This window comes from Pempheris klunzingeri, chromosome 2 (assembly GCF_042242105.1).
Source record: "Pempheris klunzingeri isolate RE-2024b chromosome 2, fPemKlu1.hap1, whole genome shotgun sequence".
NCBI lineage: Eukaryota > Metazoa > Chordata > Actinopteri > Acropomatiformes > Pempheridae > Pempheris > Pempheris klunzingeri.
In genome coordinates this window covers 8880655-8903872 of record NC_092013.1, presented here as the reverse complement: position 1 = coordinate 8903872, position 23218 = coordinate 8880655, and the positions used below count along the sequence as shown (strand labels likewise).

Genomic DNA, 23218 nt, shown 5'->3' with positions numbered 1-23218 from the left:
CCTTTTAGCACTTCTAAAGCTCATGTAACTTAATAATAATGTAAAATTTCATTTGTTTATTCCATATAAAAATTAGGGCAAGGAAAAACTCATTATGGTTAGATAGGGGGCTCTTTGCTAGACTGTTTCTTGGATGTGTGCAGTGACTTTGTAGTGTCAGTGTTTATTTTCCTAGTCTTTATGCTAACTGCTTGTAGCTTCATATTCCACAGACATTTATGAGAGTGCCATCAATCTTTTAGTTTCACTTTTGGCAAGAGAGCAAGCAAGCTTAGATCCCCAAATGCCAAAATATTCCTTTAAGGCTGTTATATTGCTTTTAACATTTGTCCAAGATGATGCATCATCTCTGTGAGTGATCAAAGAGCAGTCCTGCCAACACTTGTCATAACTAAAGCAGCCCGCTATGCAAACTGGCTTAGTGCCTTACATATGTCATTTAAGTTGGTTGTTATTTAGTGTAGCCATTATGTCCGATGTCTGACAATAAAAGGCTTTATACATCAAAAATGGGAAGAAAGGAACAACCAGATGGCCACACTTGCATTACAGCTGAGCTTGAGAACGGCAATGAGGAATTTACTGGGCCAAAAGTGTGTGATTGTTGAAGCTTGGAATGAGCTTGAATGATTGAACACTTTCATAAGTCCTAAGGAGGAGGGAGAAATAGATACATGAACCAGTGTATCCTTGCTGCTCTGCGGTTTGTTACTGCAGCATCAGGAAACCCTTTTTTCTTTTCTGTGTGTCTGCAGGCGTCTATGGACAGCAGATGCAGCAGAACAGACTTGTTAGTGAGTTTGAGTAATGAACTGACTTCTCAACACATCTTTGTATCTAAATAGGTCAAAGGAGCTGATCGGAGAAGCATCTGTTTATAGAGCTGTTTATATGATGTGGTGAGACAGAAAGTATGTATGTATCCACTTAAACACACAATATAAAGAAATGTGAAAGGGCAAAGAACAAAAGGTGCAGCAGTTATCATTTAGCGAAAGAGAAAATTGATTCTCTGCTGACCAGGACTTCAAAGTGAGGGGCCCAGGTCGACTCCGTATAGCCCCCGACACACTGAGCCCCCAACAGTGACCCCTCCCGCCTCCCGTCTGGGTCATGAGCATTGCTGAGCAGAGATCAGAAGATCAGAGGACCAAGACCTTTCCACTGAGGCCATGAACCCTTCATAGGAATGTCAGAGGAATTTTCATTCTAAAGATTGCTTCTCAGGTCACTCAACTGCAGAAAAAAAAGCTATTATAAAATATTAAAACTATACGAAACATCTACTCATCCTTCAGCCCTTCAAAAATGTACTAATTTCCAGAATGAAAGCAGGTCAGTGAGAGGAAATTCATTTTGTTTGGTGGCCATTGTTTTGCTTGAAAGGACTGAATGGTCTTATTATGTATGTATGGCCTTCAGATGTTCTTTCATCTGGCTGCTCTACAGATCCACATGGCCTTAATAAATTTGGGATAAAGCAATGCAGTGTTTCTTTTCATAAGTAAGATGCTGGAAATACTGTACGATTTGGTTCTTGTCCCAAAGGGAGCTGAAAATTGACTGTAGAAGGAAGAGCCAACAAAGACAACAACAAATGCAGAATATAAACCCTGAGCAAAATAATAATTTACTGTCTTCTTAGTCATTATCTGTTAATGATGCAATCTGTGGCAGTTTATCTTTTACAGTGTAGTTTGTCCATGTCTCTCTCTCTCTCTCTCAAACGCACTCACAGAAAAAACTTGCTGTTTTGTCACAGGATACTGTATTGACTTATTATATTCATTTCCAAGACCCAATCTTTTATCTTAACCATAAGCATTACAAGCCTAACCCTTAAACTCCCTTATTCTAAAACTAACCTTAACGAACAAAACAAGTCTGGACCCTGCAATTTAATGGTTAACCTTGAGGGAACCAGATTATTGTCTCCACAATGTGATTTGCAACTACCAAGTCACAGCCGTGGGCCCTTTTGAAGTTTCCTTGACAGCAAGCCTCTCCACTTATTGCCTGCCAAAGAAAATATACTGAATTACATAAAGTGGTTTAATAACAAAGAAAAGACACTCTTGATATTATACATTAATGAGATCTAGAAATGATGGAGATTTGGTCTTAGTAGTCCTCGGACAATGTGTCTCCTTGAGGTAACTTGAACCATGGCAGCCCAGGGCACAGGGGGCATCACAAACCATACAATAGAAAGCAGATGTCCATGCACACACACACACACACACACACACATAAATCACGCACAGATGTTCATGATTACACCACGTCAAGCTTCTCATCTTTTTCTCATACAGATAAAAGCAGCATATTTTTATGTATGTATGTTGGTAACAGCTTAATTACAGGTCTAATCTAAAATTTGGAGTTGTCTTTGCAAAATTTATGTTTTGACCAATGTTAAATTTGTTGTGAGACACTTGAAAAAAGGAGATTTTGAGAATACCCTCAAGGATATCCTGGTGTCCAAGTGGTCTCAGATGCACATAACTGCACCGTCTCCAGTTAAACACCACGCCAAGCACCATCTGTTGTATAGCAGAAGTGAAACTCAGTCAGTGTGAAAATGACTTTGACCCCATGAGAAACTACTGAGTTAGGAAAAATAACCCATCTAAAAATAATAATGAGAGTTTTGTATGTGTTTTGTGTGTCTTCCTCTTCTTCAGTGTGTGCAGTGGTTATTTTCCTTTGCATAAATACGTCCCGTCTCTCAAATGGATGTATATTATTCATTGGCATTAATGTGCTGCTTGTAATTGTGCAATAAACATTTCAAAGTAGACCTTTCCGTTAGCTTATCCCGGCCTCAACGGAGCTTGTGTGTGTTGCTGATTACAGATAAAATGGCGCCCTCTAGTGTCAGTGAGAGGCACTTGAAGCTATGAGAGGAAGAAGAACAAGAGGTGGAAGAAGAAACAGACTTAAAGACTAATTTAGACTGACGTTAAGTTGGAGACTTAAAGGTGCACTGTGCAGCATTCAGAGGAACTTATTGTCAGAAATGTAATTTAATATTCATAATTATGTTTTCTTAAATATATGTAAGATAAACATCAGGTATCAATTACTAAAAGAATCTTACAAAAAAATCACATACACACACCTTAAGGAAGCCATAATCAATATTTTTACAAAAGATAATCATCACCCGACAGCGTTTTAGAGTCTTTCGGCTCACTGTTTTGGTTTTACGAACCATTCTCACCGCTCTCATCGGCCACTTTCAGTGTCACTTTTTTTGTCAACTGTTGTTTCCAAGGTCAAAATCCAGCTTTCAGACTTAAAGACGCCCTGTAGAGTTTTTTTGTAAACAAACAAAAGCTGTGTTTACATTCAGTGTGTGCATGTATGAGGAGACAAACAAAAGCTCCACGGTGCTGCTAGCTACATTACATTACATTAAGTTACAGTACATGCTAACTGGTGTGTACATACACATTATTTCCACTTTATCACATGACAGTGTTTGGACAGCACATTTGGCCTCATTAGTAATTAATGATAACATGTAACATGAGCAGTGTTTCCTCCAAATGTCTTCAGTCACTTGCCAAACAAATACAAGACTTTAAACCTTACTGTTGAGATGTGTGAAGTGCAGCGCACTGAAACAGTATCTGTAATTAAAAGGGATCAGCGTTAGGTGTGTTCTCACAATATCTGACAATCTGCTAAAGGATCTGCTGTACCTGCCAGCCCTCAGACAGGAAACCGCCTGTGGGCAACTTCAGCTTTGGGAACTGTTGTGATAAGATGATGATTCATTAACAAGAAATCATATTCAATTTATACTCACATAAAAGGATGTATTTATGTTTGTGGTGTGTTACTTTTTCCCAGAATGTAAGCCAGAGTTGACGTCACGTTGTTGGTGTGCAGCAGAGATAACTGAAACTGTCACCGGCTGTCACACTGGACGAGGATCTTCTCGGTCAAACTGTTCAAACTCAAGTTGCAACAGAAGATTTATTTTTTTTGTACACAGATTACGATTACTTCATCAGTTTAGTTTAACACAGAGCCGTTAGTAACAGTGGGTGACAATAAACGGTGACATGCACTGACACAAATGTTTTCACTTCATTTCTGACGTTGCTTCTTTTGTATTTTCTATGATTTTAATTATGATATTGATTCCCTGTGATTTAACAGGGGGTTGGACTTTTCTTTTCTTTACATAAAATGAGCAACTATAACGATAAAAAGACTTGTAAGACTTGTAAAGACTATTACTATTGATAATTTTTCCATATACAAGAGTGGTGTTCATAGTTTCTTTAACGTGCCTTAGATTTAGCAATTACAATCCCTTGAACAAGAGATATATACTTCAAGTGAAATGTGGTCTATTATACAGTATTTTCAATCAGTTGACTTTTGTTAAATTAGCGGATCCTAAACCAAACCCCAATATTTCACACATTAACCTGAAAGAATTCATTTTGATCTGTCTTTATTTGGCCTTAAATACTGAATTGAAACACTGTGTAGATATAGATTTGTTTTGGTAATTTACTGCTTAATTCGAATGTAAAAACTGAGAGGTTTTCTGTTTGGATTTTCTGCTTGTTGGTTGTCAGATGTGGTTCTTCTTGTGCTGGTGTTTCTAGGGACTATTTCCTATTCCTCTATTTCCTTCTGATTTGAAACACCTTCCTTGCTCATATAAATGCCAGTCAGGTAACTGTTGGACCCTGAAGAAAGCAGTTTTCTGCATTGTTGGTCTTTATAAGAAGTGATACGAAATGATAAAAGCATTGCAAAGTGCTCCCATCCTGTCTTTGATGTCTAGAAAAGATGTGGGCTTCCCTCAGTTCCACCAGCTCCAGCACTGCCATCTGTATCACTGACCACAGACCTCCCCGTGGAAAGTGATTCCAACTACCAGACAACTGTCGCTTGTGGGCAGCTGAAGGCGCCTGACCTCATTCAGTAACTTCATTGTTGTGTTGCGGCACCACATTGAAATTTCAATCCTCTTTCTTCCTCCTCCCCATTTGACATCAGTAAAATGAGATTTTCTCTATTTATCTTCCCATACATTCAGTGTCTATACCCACTTATCCTGTGCAGATTTGAAAGTTTGGAGTTTGTCCCATGCACACACTGAGGATAAGAAGGAATTGAAAAAAAGAAATGTATTACTATATTAATAATTACACCCATTTGCACCACCACCTTAAAAACTAATAATTTGACAGTAATTGGAAAAATCTGTATATAATGTGTATATATTAGTATTCATAATTCATACATGAATTCCACGTAGCACTGACAGCATGTGTGAGTGAGGTAAATACAACACGTGTTTATGTGCAGTGAATATAATGTTTCAGTGAAAGGTGTTATTCTGGAGCGGAGGGATGACAGCCAATGGAGGATGCTAGGAGGCCTTTTCCATTTCCTCCTCCTGTTTATGACCAAACCAGCCGGAGACGGAGCAGAGCACAGAGTGTGTAGGGTGGTGAGAAGCTGCCAACCGGCTGCTGTTGACACACTATGTGCCAACTCTCCTTCATGTTTCCAGTAACCCTCACTCAACCAGTCAGAGACCACTTACAAAAACTGTTTGACAAGAAATCTTACTTATAATGAAACAAAAAGAATTGAGAGATGTGATACAGTCAAACAGAATAAAAATTATTTTAATATAATCCTATTTATATAATTGTATATAGCCTATATTCATGATGCCCACACTAATGAGGGGAATTACATCTCTTTTAGCGAAGCCTGATCTTATGGCTGTGTTCCTTTCTGAAATCTGGTCAAAAGATTGGCTCATTATTCTTTTTTCTTTTTTTAAGGGGCCAAGATTTATCTACGTATGTGATCTGTTTGGATCTGATTCAAACTTAGACATCCCATCAGCATAATTAATTTTGCATGTTTGAACTAGTTTTAGCTGCACTAAACCGCTTGTATTGTCAGACCTAATGTCAGTGATCTGCATTGTAAACATCACACAAGGTGACACCAACACCCTCTGCTTTGTCAGTGAGTTTACTGCTTTGAATTAACCTGCAGTATAAAATGTGTAAATAAATTTGCCTTCACGTGAAAGGGTACGAACGATAAAAAGAACCAGCTCTCAAGTACAACTTGGTTCCCCCCAAAAGTACCACGGAGCTGTTGATTGGCTGACTGAGGCAAGAATATGATTGGTTTACCTGAAAGTCAGCTGATGAGTTTGAAGCGAGGAAGAGAGTGACTCACTGAGAGAGAGAGGGAGAGAGAATGATTAATGAATGAGCAATAAATAGAGTTTTCCTGGTTGAGCTTCATTTAGTGTCACCGACGCATGTACCTGAACTGCACACACATATTCCTTTGTACTCTTCTCTTAATTAACCTACTTATTCTAAACTGTATGAAAAAATATACCCCACAAAGAGAAAGAGTGGCATAAAAAATCATGCTTTTTCAATGGTTCATGGTTTTAAAAAAAAAGCTTTCCCCTCAAAAAAACATTCTACTCATTGTGTCAAAAATGTAGCTGAACTCCACTGTGGGTGTCGTTCCATGCAGTTTTCCTAGAGGGCGCTCTTTTAAAGATCCTCTGAACAGGAACTACAGTCCCCACTTTTTCCCACCTTGCCTCTTTTCTCACAGCGCTCCCCTAAAATTTGGGAGGGAGGTTGCAGGGTGGAATCTGGAATCGTTTTTCTCTCGTCTGCTCTCCTCAGAAGCCTGCAAGGAGTTCACACACATACACACACACACACACACACACACACACACAGATGGACGCAGATGCACATACTTGGGCACACACAAGGATACACATTTACACACACAGAATGGTCTCTTTGGCTCCCCAGGTACTTTGTGGCGTGAATGCCTGCAAGCAGAACACATACTGCAGACCCACTCCAACACACACACACACACACATACACACACACACACACACAGATGGACGCAGATGTACGCAAAAAGATATACTTGACTGCTGATTAAACAAGCCCTACACCATCAGAATCCATCCAAGTGATCGTTTGCCCTTATTTGATTTCTCTCTTTGTTCCCTGCTGTAGCAGTTCTTCTCTTTTTGTGTGTTTTTTGTGTCTCCATGGCACAAGCAAACATGTTTCCACCAAATGTTCTGGGTTACCACGTTACCGTGTGCATTACCGAAGGCTGAGAGACAGGAGAAGGAAGAAGTGAGTGAGGGAAGATTATGGAGGAGGTTTGGGGTCTGGGATGTGGGCAGCGTTTGAAGAAGAGGAATGTTGCAGACAGTGGGTAAACGTCGCTGGTAGCTTGAAAACACACACACACATGCAGATGCATTAACACACACACACACACACACACACACACACACACACACACACAGGTCCATACGGCTCCTGAGGTTTTCACTGGGAATTTAAGAGAACCTGTTGGCGTTTGTTCTGTAGCTCCTGATCAAACAGGTAAGTGTCAGTCTGTTGTTGGTTTCTTGTCTGTTTCCAATTCTTCTTTCTGAAAAGCAGGAAAAACTGGAAATGCCCAAATCTACAATGTGCATCTGGTTGATTATAATTGGCTTGATGAAGCATGATTGCGTAATGTAGCTAATCTCTTGGCAACTTTTTGAGCATGTGTTTTACTGTAAGACCGTGCTGTAAGTGAGAGAGGCAAAATGCAACAGTGCTGATCAAGTCAAACTTCCTGATGATGCAAACCTTTCTTACAAACTGCTGTCTCATACAGTAACTGAGAGTGTGTGTGTGTGTACCTTTGATCATATCAGCCTTATGGGATTTACTGTAACTATGTACAGCTTTGCATGCAGGGAAGAAAACTTTTCTTTCCTCTCATACATAGAAGTTTGAGTGCAGAGAAGTGAGCATTCAAAAGCAGCCATCTCATATTCAATCAATGCCCTTCAATTTATATTAATTTAATTCTAATTCATTCACACATACAGAGAGGCTGCCATAAAAGGGTGACCTTGTATGACCTCGCTTTGAAACTGTTTTTATCTTGATTTTCGAAGCATCAAATGAATAACAGTATATCACTTTTACTTCAAGTCCAGGTGTTGCATCACTTTTTAAAGCTATTCTCCAACAACTTGTGATAGTAATCCATTAAATTGGAGGATTTGCAAGAGACAGATTAAACAAGATTAACAGTCTACAGCCACACTAGGAGCTCTGTGAGGCTGTACAGTGGCAGCCACAGTGGCTCAGACACAGTGGTGCTTTGAACAAAATGTAAATGCTATTGAAAGAATGCTAACTGGTTGATGTTCAGCCATGGATGTATTATTACAACTGGATACCGGACAGTCGCTCAGCCTTACGTTCACTTTTTCCCAGCGGTAACTTGAAGTATTGCAACGAAAAATCCCCTGCAGCCGGAAAAGCATTTTCTTCATTGACCACCACTGTAAAAGAGACGTCTGTAAAAACAACAGGATACATCCAGCTATAAAAATAGTCCATTATTACTCTTTGTCTTGTATATTCATCATAGGCCATAGGGATTTAATCTTTATAAAATGTTTTACAAAACCCAGAAAGTTTTTTTTCTTTTTTTGAATGCTCTGGTACATGCCACTCACCAGCACCAGAGGCATGATAGAATGTGCATAGTCAGTACGTGGTGTACCCTGCGACTTAATGCAGAGACCATTTGCGCATGCTTTTGGCAAAAAAATTTATTAATTAAAAAAATTATTTGACTGTATAGGCACCATTTTCAGTCTGGTGTTCAACAAACCCACACATGTGTTTGTACATATGTGTGCAGTGGGCATCGTTCACCTTGTTCACCACCGTAGTGTTGCGTGATAACATGCTAATATTTGCTAATTAGCATTAAGCAGAAAGTCAGGATGAGAGAAATCCCTAAAATCTCTAAAAATCTGTCTAAAAATGAATGGTCAAAGCTAATGCTGCAGAGGTAGTATGGGTCAAGCTCAAATAACCTGAAGACTTTGTTTCCCATAATGCAGCTGATTGCCCCGCAGGGTGTCTGTTAAACATTTGTGGGCTAGTTCTCATCCCGGCAAGACTTAACAAAGCTCTTATAGAGCAAAATTACACTTTTTTTTCACAATACTGTTAACATAACTAATGAACTGACTCTGACAATTTATTTAACATTTTTCTCTTAATGTGCAATTTGCAGGTTTACATTTCCCACCAGCTGTCTTCATGGCTCTCCTGTGCTGTGCCGTGCTGGTGCTGCTGTGTGTTTTTGACTCTACCTCAGCCACTGTTATAGTTGACATGGACTATGGAGGTGTTCCTATGTGGATCAATCGCCTGCTGGGTGAGCCCAGTGTGCTGAGCCTCCAGGGACGGATGGACCGAGCCTGGTTCCGAGCTAACAACCCCCAGGCCTGCCCTCAACAATGTGACTGCCCCATCCAGTGGCCCACAGCGCTCTACTGTGACCACAGAGGCCTGGCAGACACCCCTGACCGCCTGCCGAACAGAACTCAGTACCTTTTTCTACAGGTATAAAAAACACTGACACGGGTGCTGAGCGTGTGTTGTATTACAATGGTCTACCGCTAGCCCACTGTGGTTTTATCATTTCCTGCTCCCATTCACATTCCCACATTAGCTGTCAGTTGTCATTTTTTTCATTTACTCCCTTCTCTTTTGTTGTTCCCAGGGCAACAACATCACGTCCCTGTCCTCTTCTTTTCTGGCCAACATTACTGATCTACGCTGGCTCATTCTGGACCACAACCAGCTGCAGAGCAACATGCTAGAGCAGGCTGCCCTGCAGAACCAGACGCAGCTGTGCTACTTGTTTGCCAACCACAACAACCTGAAATCAGTTCCCAGCTCTCTGCCAGCTAGACTCAAGCAGCTACGACTGGCCCACAACCAAATCAGCAGCATCAGCCCCGGAGCTTTCCAGAACCTGCACAACCTGACGCTGCTGCTGCTGCAGGGAAACAGACTGCAAACCATCACAGAGGGAGACCTCAAAGGTAGTGTGATGTGTCATTTCCTTTCTTTACACATGCAGAGTCTACTTTGGAATTGAAAGAGAGTGAAGACGGCACCGTTTTGTGTTTTGTTCACACGGAAACAACAGTCAAACAAGGACACATGAAACATGTCCATGTTAAACAGGTGGCTATTAGGGTGGCTGGAGTATAGCGGTTGTGTAATTGTTATAAGGGATTTGAATTCGTGTCTATCAGCAAATATGTCATGCATCATAAAATCTCGCATTCTGTCCATAATTTTCATTTCATACTTCAAAGATGTAAAACAGCTTAAACACCTGTTCCTATCATTATATTGTCAAAGAATACTTCAATGAAAGTAGTGATGAACTCATAGATACTTCCAACCTCAAACTCAACGATTGCTATTGTCTATGATACCTGTTTGGTGCATCTGACCCCTTTACTGTAGGTGCTGAAATAAGAGGTCATAAAATAACATGACTACACTCATTAACAGAAAATGGCAGACTGGCATTTAACACTGACAATCATCAAACTCATTCTGTTTGTTACACAAATTTGTCAGTATTAATTTCCATGTGTGCATGCATGTCTATGTCTTCCCCACATCCTGCAGGTCTAGTGAGCCTGAACCTGCTGGACCTCAGTGGGAATTTGTTCTCGTCCATTCCCAGGCATTTACCCCCATCTGTCCAGCAGCTCTATCTGTCCAATAACACTCTCTCTGGGCTGGATCAGGACAGTTTTGAGGGATTTCTCAACCTTAAGTATCTTCGTTTAAGTCACTGTGGTCTCCAGAGCCACGCAGTCCACCGGCAGGTCTTCAACTTCTCCAGCTTGGTTGAACTGGATCTATCTTACAACAAACTGATTACTGTGCCCACAGTCCCCACTACCCTGCAGTACCTATACCTGGAGGCCAATGAAATACAAGGCGAGTTGAATTAACTCATGAAAAACACCCACATACACACAGATGCAAACTGCAGTCACCTTTCACACTGGGAATATAGAGGTGTCGCTGACTTCATCCCTGTGAAATGCTGCGATATCCCACACATGTGCACACACTCATACAGTTTAAACTTCAACAATGGAAACAATTCTTGTGACAGCAAAGTACCATATTATGTGGCTAGCCACCTGGGGGGTGGGGGTCTGACATCCAAAGCCAGCTGTGAGGGAGAAATGTGGAAAATATGACAAAAACTGTAAGAAATCGGTAGAGCCCCAGCCTCCACGAACACAGCCGGCCCTCATCATTGCATACGTACACAGGAGGGGCTGGGATTGGGCAGCTAGCAGGCGAAGCAAGACAGAGATGGAAGAAGAGAGAAAATAGAGGGAAGGGAGGGACTCGGAGACATGGAAAGAGAAGTGAGAGGAGGGTGGAGGAGAGAACAGGGAGAGATTATTGGGTGGTGGGATAGGAAAAGTAGGCTAGCAAATAAGAGAGGAGAGTGGTATGAAAACATCTGTGATGGATTCAGAGGTGAGAGTGCCAGATGAGCCAGAAGCACATGCTGTTCCCCTCTTCATGGTCTGCTCCTTCTCTTCTCTGTCTGTCTGCTCCCAGTCACACTGACCTTTTATGAACAGATAGGATTTGTATCACAACCCAGAAGATTTGTCACCAGGACACCACCACATTTTGACTCACATGACTGTTCGGCAGCAATGTCCGCTTTGACTCACAGGCCTTTGGCAAACAAACGTGTCTTCTTGTTTCTCAATTTGTGATGCAGCAGACAGCGGGGCTGTGTACCAGTGAGACAGACCGACAGCTAAACACTTCCACAAAAACACACACCTCATCGTCTAGCTAGCAGGCTGACAGCTACCGCGCGTTCTTGTCTGCCAAAGCCCACAGTCTGGGCCGAGGAGGGCTCTGCTACTGAAATGAAGTGAGAAAGCAAAAGAGGGTGTTGCGGTTTCCTCATCCTCCGTTTTTACCACAGCACCTGCAAGACATCTAATGAGAAATGCAGATTCTCTGAGAGGAAAAGCATTTGCAGCCTATTACATATAGATGAATCTCATGATGTAAATGAAGCACCTGATGATGAGCACATGATGCATGATGTGAAATCAAAGCTCTCTGGACTGTTTTAGTATTTACAATGTTTTGACAACACAGCAGTAAGCAGATGGCTGCCACTCTGTTGAATAATGAGTCTAATTATAAAAAATGGTCTGTATGTGTCTGTTTTCTGTCTGATCACCACAGGGTTCAACATAACTAGTTTGTGCAGAGAGGTGGGACCTCTGTCCTACTCCAGGATAAAGATATTACGACTAGACGGAAACAAGATGTCGCATCATCAGCTTCCCCCTGACTGGGTCTTCTGTCTGCGAGTGCTTCAACGTATTTACATCTGACTCCACCTTTTGAACATGCATCAGAAATAGGATGACGCTATGTGACTGGCAAACCCCATAAAGAAAAAAATATGACCCAGTTTAAGATTTTTGTTTTGTTAGCGAACTCGTCACTTGAGGAGTGAAACTCAGCCTTGAAGCTAGAGACCAGAGAAGAAGACTTTGATTCATTGTGTCTTCAATACATAGATACACTGGCAGGCTCTGGAGGGAAAACTGACCTTCAAAAGATGCCAAAGCTTGAACTTGTACACTAAACCAGTGTTATTTTATCACAATGCCAAAAACCCTGATCAAAACATTTTTCATACCACCAGTGTGTTCCCATGAGGTTCTCGCTCACAGTCCTCCTTCTCCAAGCTGCAGGCTTGTACATCTGTGTGTTATTACTGAACAGGAACTCTGACAAACCCTCTCACTTATGACTGCACAGAATAATGTGCTCTGGTTAAACTGAGCTGTCCTAGGGACAAGGGAAACATGTATGAGTGGCAAAATTCAGTAGCTTTCCCATGAAACAATCTGACTCAGTTAGCAGGACAGTCTTAAACAGCTACACTGGTCCTTAATTATTATTATTTTTTTAAAATATTGTTTCATTTTGAAAACTTTGATTTGGAAGCCGTCCATTACATCCATTATCCTCAATGAACTTGTTTAAGCTGCAGACAAATAAAATGGACACTAACATAATAATTTGTACTTGTCTTTTGTGTTTTAAAAAAAGCTACTGCACTACTTGAACTTGTCTATAAACAACATTGATTAAAATGACATCCTTGTTATGATGTCAAATGCAACAATAGTAATCATACAATTTAGTAAATATCTATAACCAGAAACAAGAATAATTGACATATCGTATCAGCCTCAATTAAGGAGAGATGTGACACATTTCCATATATATTTTCTTCCAATCATTCCAAAGTCCTGAAACATCTTTGGGTAAAATTAGAATTGATTATTAGATTACATTTTATTGCCATACAATATGTGCCAGTAGAATGCAGTTTATCAAAAAGAAAATTGATGGACAGTAAAACTAGAGTTTATTAATGTAAGAAGGGATGTAATGTACGAGTGTAGATATCACAGTAACATCCATGTACACGTCTCTATACAGTATGTAGCTAGATTATGTTGAAAATAAACAAGCGGGTCATAGTTGAATATAGATAATAAACCCAATAGGTGCAAAGACCCATGACTCTGTAGAGATTTCATTACTTTAATGTTTTTGTTACCTTAACATTTGGCTTTTAAATTACAAGGTTTGTACCTAGATTGACCTCCATCTGTGCATAATGTTTCTGCACTCTGTCTTGAGCCTGCGTTTTGACAAGATGTTTATTCTGTTTGCAGAAGCGTCCAAGTGACTGAGGTGCTGATAGGAGTCGCTAATAGTAGCTTCACTAACAGAAATACTGAAATATTTTTGTCCTCCAAACAGAATCTCATTCACTTTTTATGGAATTCTGTCACCCACACCATTCAGTGCTGACGTGTGGGAATTTGATTCAAAGCCATTAAAGATAAACAGACGCCAATAGCCGACAGCTGAATAAATGTCATTATAATTTCCATATCTCCTCATTTATCTTAGAATCTCATGTATTGAACTTGCTGGAGCTCTTATCTATAAAACCAGAGATGATTATAAAATACCTACAAAATGCTGACAGACTAATAATAATTCCATCTACATTTCTTAGAAATGCCACAGACCAATGCAGACGTAGCACTGAAGTGGAATAGTCATTGTGGTCCTGTTTACTCAAATGGAAGATTGTTATGACGAGGGATTGTTTTTCTCATAATGACAATACTTCCTAATAATGATGAGATAAATACCTCAGAGGTGTGACAATGCTTTCCTGTTGTTACAAGATAAAGATTATATAACTCTGACACAGTTTCCTCATAATTACAGAATGAAAAATCAGATTGATAAAATATGTAATTACAGGAAAATGTATGTGAATATTTTGTTCTTTACAGTGTAAAACACGTATCAACTATAACATATGTAACCAGGATGGTCCTGAGGCTATTAGGTGGTTGAATTCACTTTCTAGGTAATAGAAAACAATTGTTAACCCCTTTTAGGTGTTGTGGTTGTTCCTTAAAACAGTTGAATTTTTTTTGGCTTTTGTGCCATTAAAACAAAGCAATGTCTACTTGTGGTAATACTATCCAGTATTTCAGTATTTCACTAGAATGATGCTCAACTACTCAACAACTTACCAATAACTACTCAACTAACAACTACTGAATGTGCATGTGTGTGTCCCTGAGTGTGTGTGCCTTTCAGTGCACCATCACCAAAGCCACTGCCATATTTTCCAGGTGACACCATGTCTTTTAGAAGCTGAGTGTGTATACGGCGGTCTGATCAGACTTGTTCTATGTCTGGACCCACATTTACCAGAGACAGGAGTCACTCACACAGAGTTCCTTTGAGGGACAAGTGTTTACCATAAAACTCTGAGTGAGCCTGTTCCAATGACGACCAGCCAGCAGTCTGCTTGGTACGTATTAAGTCATGATGGAAAGTTCAGTGGGTCCATGATGCTGCCAAGAGGCTGTAAACACAATACAAGCAGCACATCTGCAACAGCATGCTAACTTAAAGGGATAGCTCCACATTTTGGTAATAATGCTTTTTAAATAAGAAGAGTGGACACTCCTATATTTGTCTTTTAAATATGAGGCTGGAGCCTGTACAGGCTAAACAAAGAAGATGTAACATGTTCATTACTGCGCTGGTTAGCATAGTACAGTATGTTTAACCTTTGGACAGGACCAGGTTAGCTAGTTCTCTTTGTTTCCAGTCTTTATGCTAAGCTAACAGCTGCTGGCTGTACCTTCATATATGAAAAACAGATATGAGAGCTGCATTGATCTTTGCGTTTAACTTTTGGCAAGAAAGCAAATAAGCATATTTCATAAAATGTCTGAGATTTTCTGTTTGTCATTTTTAACTTCTCTGTGACCTTAAAGGAGCTACAGAAGAACTTTTAAACAGGTCGATGCTCATCAACAGTCGCTCTTATTCATTTTAACCTGTGTTAATGTGATGTTAGCACTAGTCTGTCTCTCTGTTTTCTTTTTTTTTAACTGTATCATTTTAGTCCTGCGAATCAGTCGATCTCTCACACTTATACCAGATCTCTGCTGCATTCCTAACTTTCAGAGCCATGGTCAAATATGAAGCACAGATTTATTGACGGTAGCAATGGCGGTATTTTAAATGAAAACACATTTGAAATATGGTCCAGTATATTATCTGAATTAACACTCACTGGAGTCTCCAGTTGAGAAGACACAGATGGGTTCTCAGGAAAAGCCAGCTGGCAGGAAGAGGCGCCATAGAGCCAGACGGCACGTGAACACCTGAAAGGCTCCCTGGCATGTCACCGTCATATGAACCACTGACTGAAGGCACTTTTGGTTCATTAACTGCAAAGCATTGAAGTGGTCATCGTCCTTAATAGCTAATTGGTAATGTGAGTTTTTCCATCACTACTTCCAGGCTCATTGATTTGCTTAGAGCATCTAAATGAAGTGGAAAAATGCAAATAGCCACGAAAATAAAAGAAAAAAATAAACTTAAGTGGTTGGCATCAGTTTCATGTAAAAAAAGCAGCTCCAACTTGTTTATTACACCAAAAATGGTTAAACCTCAGATGATCAGTTCTTTTTCATAACATTTGGACAGTGAGAAAGACCGTAATTCACGTTAGTTTAGAAGTAATTTCTAATAAAGTATCATGGTCAGGGGGATCATATTTTCAGCCATTTAAAAACAGAACAAAACTCTGACTGGTGGACTCATTAAAGCTCTGGCCATTCCTCTCCTCTGAACTAAACTCTGTCTTGGAAACCACCAGTCAAAACAATCTGCAGTGAAGCTCCCTGCGGTGTCATTACAGCAACATAGAGAGCTGAGGAGCTCAGGACCCCTCACATATCCCACCCCTCTGCCCATGAACTCTCCAGTATTACTTCACTGTCTTCTCAGGATGGATGTGAACTGGTCCAACCACCGAAATCTCCTTTCATTGGATCTTCTGAATCTCACTCTAATTTTATCCACTGCTGTGAATGGTCTGCATTAGCACTGTTAATATTTCCAGATGGGTTTTAGTTGCTCCTTGATTCGTTCTGCATTTCTTTCTAGAAAACTGAATTTAAACTGCAGAGAATATAAGTTATGTGGGCAGATTCAGTTTTACGTTGGACTTGCTTTGTGTTGTTTATGTTTTATGCATGTAGGTTCTCTTAATTCTTTAAAGCTGTACCAATCAATGTTTTTTACTAATAACAATTGAAAAGATGACTATGTTTAATGTGAAAGGGGTTGTCTGTAGAAATGAACCCAGAGTTATGACCTGACTGCAGTTCCCCTCAGCTCCACTGAGCGTTTTAGCATCTTTCAGCTTGCCGTTTTAGTTTTACAGCCTCCAACTTATTGTTTTGGTTCACTCTCAGCATTCTAATTAACCTAGTTTTCAGCTGCAGCATGCAGCTGTTTTAACCCTGGAGAACCCATGGGGTCAAATTTGGCCGCTGTTAATTGCTGCTTAAATTTAAATTTAAGCAGCAATTTAATTTAAATTTAACTTCAAAAACCCAGAGTGCCACAGAAGTGGCACTCTGGGTCTTTTGACAATTTTTTTTACGTTTGTTCATTTTGGGTAGCAGCAATTAACAGCGGACAAATTTGACCCCATGGGTTCTCCAGGGTTAAGTGAAAAAGCCCCTTTTCTACTTTAAATAACCTTGCTGCACTGCCCCCAAGTGGCCAAAAAAAAGATTAATGCGGCTTAAGTGAACAGCACTGCCAGATTTATTGTTTTAACTTTACCTAAGTTGCCAAGCTAATGTTACTTTTAATGCTAGAGTTACATGCTAGAGAAAATGGGCTGTTAGCAAGAGAAGCTAATGAGCTGCTACAGCAGAGGGTTGTTTTCTTGATTTTCTATGTGCCTCCTGGGGTAGCAGACAAGTATGATTGGAGCTTGTACTATTGCAGCTGTTTGGCAACTGTTAGCGGTTCTGTCTCAATTAATCACCCTCAAAGTACAATATTGGCCATATGGATACATGAGGTTTGAGGTTACTGACCTGCAGGCGTTGGCTAGTTTGTGTGTTTTTGCTGAATTTGCACTTGGGTGCAAATAGCCAGATGTCCGCTATTTGGCTATTTACACCCAGTCAGGTCATGTAGCATAAAGAAAGATAAAACAGACATGGACGAGGTGGCTGAATGGTTTGGATTCAAGACTTTTACCCATAATTCCAGGATGTGAGCCCAACCAGCTGTCAAAGGATTATTTATAGATTTAGTTAACTTTCAATTTTCTTGTATTGTTACCAGTTTGAAGTCACAGTTTGGTTAGGTTTAGGCACCAAAACTACATGGTTATGTTTCTGCAGCCGCAGACACACCAACAGCTTCTCTGCTGAAGAAGCTGATTTGGCAAATCTTTTCTGCTCTGTTCATTCAAACTCTGTAACAGATGTGACATGAAATGTAGCAAAGTACAAAATACATACTCAAAAAACTAAAAGTGCACTAAAATTGTTACAATAACAAGAGTGAATGTAATTTGTTACTACTGCTGGTCGGCCAGGTGTTCCAATGGTTGCTGGATACTAAATAGGGGAAGCAATATGATGTTTTTTGGATTAGCTTTGAGGAATCAAATGCAAGATGTATCAATGCCCCGATTGTTCCACAAAATCAGTCTTCTTAGAATCTGTGTTCTACAAATAAGGCTCCAGCAGTGCTTTTGGACAGTCTAATGGACAAACTTTCACTGAAAAAGGGAATAACATACAAGGGGTTCAGATCTCCCCAGCTGTGTGAAGAGTCTGTTTGTTGCTGAGCGCAGAAATCATCTGTAAATCCAACGCAGACTTGCGTGGTACTTGTGGTTTTGGCGAGATGTCTGAAGAAGCCGTTAGTTTCATTTACAGGCCTGTTTACAAGCAAGACTAAGACCTCCAGCCTTCTCATTAGACACACACACATGAACACACTCACAGATGCTGATTCTGCTGTCTTGTGTTTCCTTTAAGGTCTGAAGAGAGTTACTTCTGTTTTGTGCAGCAAAAACTCTTCATTGCAAAAACTATTTATTGTAAAAGAAAGAAGTTTCAGTTTTATTTTTTTTCAGCTTGTGGCAGCAATAAATTTTTTAACACAATTTCAGAGACAGAGATGGCCACAAGCTCATAGTAATGAGCCTCAGATCTACAGCAGGGAGCAGGGAAATGAGCAATGAACACATTTCCGCTGCAAATGCCAAATCTAGCTTTTACTTTCACATCTAGGTTTTTACATTTAGTGTGATATCTAAAATCAGATAGATACAGAGGATTTGCAGAGTTTGTCATATGCTGAAAAGGGCTGTTTATGACCCCATTTCCTGAGGTTTTCCCACAGTCCCTGGATGATTTTCTCAGTACCATGTTTAGGCAGCTGATAATTCAACATAACTGAGAACAGAGCAAGTAGTGGTGGTTTTCCACTTCTTCTTACCCAGACGACACTTTCATTAACATGCTGACTAAACATTAATTGAGGTGGGGGGGTGGGATGGGAGTATTGGTGGTTGCATCAGAGTGGTTAAAGCAGGGAAATGTGGCGTTCAGGGTTCAGACTGAAGGTAGAACGTGCGAACTGTGTGCGTTCCATGTGAGAGGAGAGTTTGACAACTTAAAGAGTCCATATCGCACATTCCTTATTTAACTGAGTTGGCCGTCGACACATATGTGAAACACATGTAGCTTACCCAATACAATATGTGCAACATGCATGCACACACTGCTGTACCGCACATCTACCATTTATCAAACCATAAACCATATGGACATGGTTAGCATGTGCTTCCTTTTATTTTTTTAATCAAAAACAATTCATATGTGTAAACATCTTCACTCTTTCCTTGCTCTAAATTAGTATGCAGTGAAAAACTATGAAATAAAAACTTACGCAATATATTTGGTACACTCATGCCTCTACTGAAGTACAAAGATAAACTAAATCTAAGTAAAGGCCCTCATACTTTATTTATCTATCTATATTCTGTCCGTTGACTATGAGCTAAACGCATCCCTTGAACAGTTATTGTCTAATCATTGCATAGCAACAAGATATGGCCAGTCACCCTTTGAATTTCTCAACGTGTTTAGGCGTTGTGTATGACCCTGCGCTACTTCCAAGGCCAAGAAGCTTACATGAGGTAAGTACATTTTCTGGGGTGACAAGTCATGTTGAAAATAAATAAATAACATTCTGATAACATTTGGAAAGTCTAGCAGAGCCACACAATTGAAACACTTTCAAGTTAGAGAAATGCTCATCAGAAGACGCTGGTGCTCACGCTTTATGGGCCCCACAATGTGGAAGCATGGACGTGCAGACAATCTGGGTAATTCTATACCAGGAAAAATTGACATTTTTGTCATGCGCCACCAAGCAACTTTCACAGAAATGAGCTGAGCCCACCACCAACACAGCATCCAATTCTCTTCAAACAGCCATGCAGTATATCAAGTTGCAGTTAGCTTAATTAACCAGATACAGCTCACACAATTTGTTAGTGACAATTTTTTCAGCCTGCAAAAACAGTAATTACCAGCCAGAAACGAGTCTGCATCTGTCTGACATCAAGGAGCCACTGTTGCGAGTAGTAAATCTGCCAACTTTGTCACTGTAAACTGCAAATGTAAAGCGTAAACTGTAAAAGTAAACTGTAAAATCCAACCACAGTGGAGGAGATGCAGGTAAGACAAAGCAAAAAAAAGGTGTGTTTGATGGACACATCAAAGATGGGACAAGGTGAACCACACAAAAGCCAGTACTGACAAATGCTGGGTCTATTTATTTGCAGGTGTGGAAAAATCCATTCATTTCATGTAGTTTAAACTCACATTTCACCAGACATGTTGGCTTCATCAAAGTTTCTGACATGATGCTGCAAATCATGGCAGCATAGGATGGGTTTGATCAAGCCTTCACAGCCAGCTGTAAATTAGACTTGGTCACACCCACCTGTTAGATTAATGCACACCAAAGAGAAAAACAGAGCTTAAACATTCATTTATGAATCAATGTTTGAGGTTAAATGCCGAAACACGCAAAGCTGATTGATTGTGACCAAGACTGTGGGGAAACTGTGTGAAGCTGAACTGGGCTGAGCAATGTTTGACATAATGCATGATGGATGATGGAAATGTCTTCTATCCAGGTGGCTTCATTCTAGTTACTTGCTTAAAAATATGTTTACTTCAGAGAGTAGTTAATAGCATGTGTTTAATGCATGATGTAATGTTTCTCAGTTTCATAAGCTGTCTTTGGGACCATTTCATCGATGTGATGACCCAGTGTGAAAAACTACCATCTAAATATATTAGATTTTATGGTTCTACAGTATTTAATTTGATTGACAGAAACAATTTTACCAATGTTAAGAAATGAGAAATATGGCAGAGAGTGAAATGAGGTCCAACCAACCAACCAAGTTGGTGGATCATAACATGTTGGGTATGGAATTTATCTGTATGCGATCCAGTTCAAATTAAAAGCAAACTTTTTTTCAATGGATGTGAGTTTTTAGGCTGCTGACAGACAGATGCAGGTACGCATGCACACAAGACAGCGTATGATCCCCTATGGGCTGAGAAAATTGGAATAAATTGAATATTACTGATGCAAAGATGTTCGACACAAAGCATCATTAGTTCATACTAGCTTATATCTGTTCCACCATCTTTTAAACGAAACAATCATCGTTTCATCGGGGCAGGAGCTTTTATGGCGATGCGCTGATATGAATCGCTGAATCTTATCATCTTTAGTGTGCTCAGTGTCCTACTCTTAGGCAGGTTCCAGGATGGTGTAGCTTATAGCGAGCATGAAAACATGAACATACAGTCTGGGAACTTCATCTTTGGAAGATAAAATAAGCAGTTAAGGGAGCCTATCAGTGTGTCAAGTGAGTTTGCACTTTCCATCTGCTGAACAAACTGCAGTGTTTCAAGTAGAAACTTTTCAGGGAAAGCTTATGAAAGAGTACTCACATTTGCCAGAGTTGTCATTCAAAGCTGCTGACTTTTGACTTTGTTTTGGAAAGGAGAAACTGGGTGTGGCCTGTAGAACTGAGGTATGTATACATGGTGCGTGGAGGATGCTGTATCATCTTGTTGCAGCACTTCAACACATTTAAAAGTTGTCAGTAAATGTTGGGGAGAATATTAGTATTCATCTGGCAGTATTTCCTCTGGAAACATTTCTGGCAGAAGCTCATGCGCGTTTCCTTTAAATCAAACAGTTCAATCATCCAAATCATTCTGTAAATGACAGAACAGGCCGTTCTTGGCAAGTTCTCAGATTATTATACAAACCAAGTCATTTTGGGCTGGAGCCTGAGCCGGTCTCACTCTCTCCATCTGTTTGGAAAATAACTGCTGCAGTATGTAATAGCAATGAGAACCTCTGCTTTAAGATTTCCTGCAGTGAAAGCAGGTCCACCGCCTTTTAAGTACCTTTTTTATTGAACCGACAGGTTGAATTCAGCCCTGAAAAACAGAGCACCGACGTCTCTGTCCAGACTCTCTGTGTATCTGACCGTGCAGGCCAAGCAGTTACATTCCACAGACCACGTGACTCAGCTTTCACTCACAAAACCAAACCACAGTTTTATCCTCAAAGGTTAAGCTCTAATAAATACAATATGACAGCAAAATGCATAAAAATGCATTCCTGGGATGGCAATTACATGAACAGTATGGACAGAATCATGGACAGATCATGAGTTGATGAGCACAGACAGCACTGACAGAAAACCAGAGGCAATAAACACTCTCTTTAAAGGCGTCATGGTGGCTTGTTTCCTGTGACACTGAACCTTTAAGTGATTGTAAACTGAATTAATGAGATTCAAGAATAACAAACAAATTGCTGCTTTAACAACAGTAAGCCTATAAAGATTCAGGTATCAAAATCAAATGCCAGGTACAAGAGACAGATTTTCGGACAGATGGATGGCAGGAGTGCACCTGCTGTCCATTGACTTCTATAGTTTGTCTCCCACCTTTTTGATCTCTCTCATCTCTGTTGCATTAATTACAGGACAACCCATGCACAGCTATAATCCATAAGTCAGTGATTAAAACATGAGTATGGACTCAAATCACTTTCTTATACTACTGTATCCCACATATTGGTGTCTGTGTTAAACAGGCTCTTGTATTTGGACTAGATCGTACAGCTCGCAATGCAGATTATACAGAAATGTAAGTTTGTTGCACAAAAATAGTTCACAACTCTGAAACAAACTAAACTTGAATTCTTCAACATTTCAGCTTGGCTTACTTAACGGCTGTCTGTTCTTTCTTCCAGCAACTAGGTGAAGGCCACTGAGTTCATCAGCTCATTAACCCGCCACTCTCGTCTTATAATGCGTTCACCAGTCATTCATCCACTCTGCTGGACTGGATAAAGGCAGAAACTGCTACTGTATTATCATGTCCTAATAATACTATGTATTCATTAAAAGAGTGGAACTGGTAATTATTGGTGTTTCTTTGTCTCTCATTAATCTCATTAAATAAAGGTTTCACAGCTCATTTCGCTTGCATTAAATGCCGTCTCCCTTTTATTGGTCAGACACCTCTTCAGAGGGAGCACTGCAGCCACAGACTCAGCCAGTCACATATTAGTGTCAGCACATTGCCAAACAGTAGCCGGATACCGACAATTTGTGGCAGACCACCTCCCACAGAGAGTCACCTTTGCTTTAATCTCCAGCTTATTCCATTTAAATATTTCTCATGTGCTGTACTGTTGTAAATTAAGCGCTGATGATATTATGTTATGGACATGAT

The 23218-nt window shown here is 40.1% G+C and overlaps 1 protein-coding gene across 1 annotated transcript; it reads left to right on the top strand.

Annotated features, from left to right (window-relative positions):
• The first annotated feature begins 7358 nt into the window (after window positions 1–7358).
• LOC139218416 (lumican) lies at window positions 7359–12963 on the top strand. The gene is made up of 5 exons (XM_070849956.1): window positions 7359–7436; window positions 9142–9473; window positions 9634–9958; window positions 10560–10877; window positions 12171–12963. Exons 2-5 carry the CDS (start codon window positions 9168–9170, stop codon window positions 12320–12322), a joined length of 1101 nt encoding a protein of 366 aa, XP_070706057.1. The 5' UTR covers window positions 7359–7436; window positions 9142–9167; the 3' UTR covers window positions 12323–12963.
• Window positions 12964–23218: the final 10255 nt, after the last annotated feature.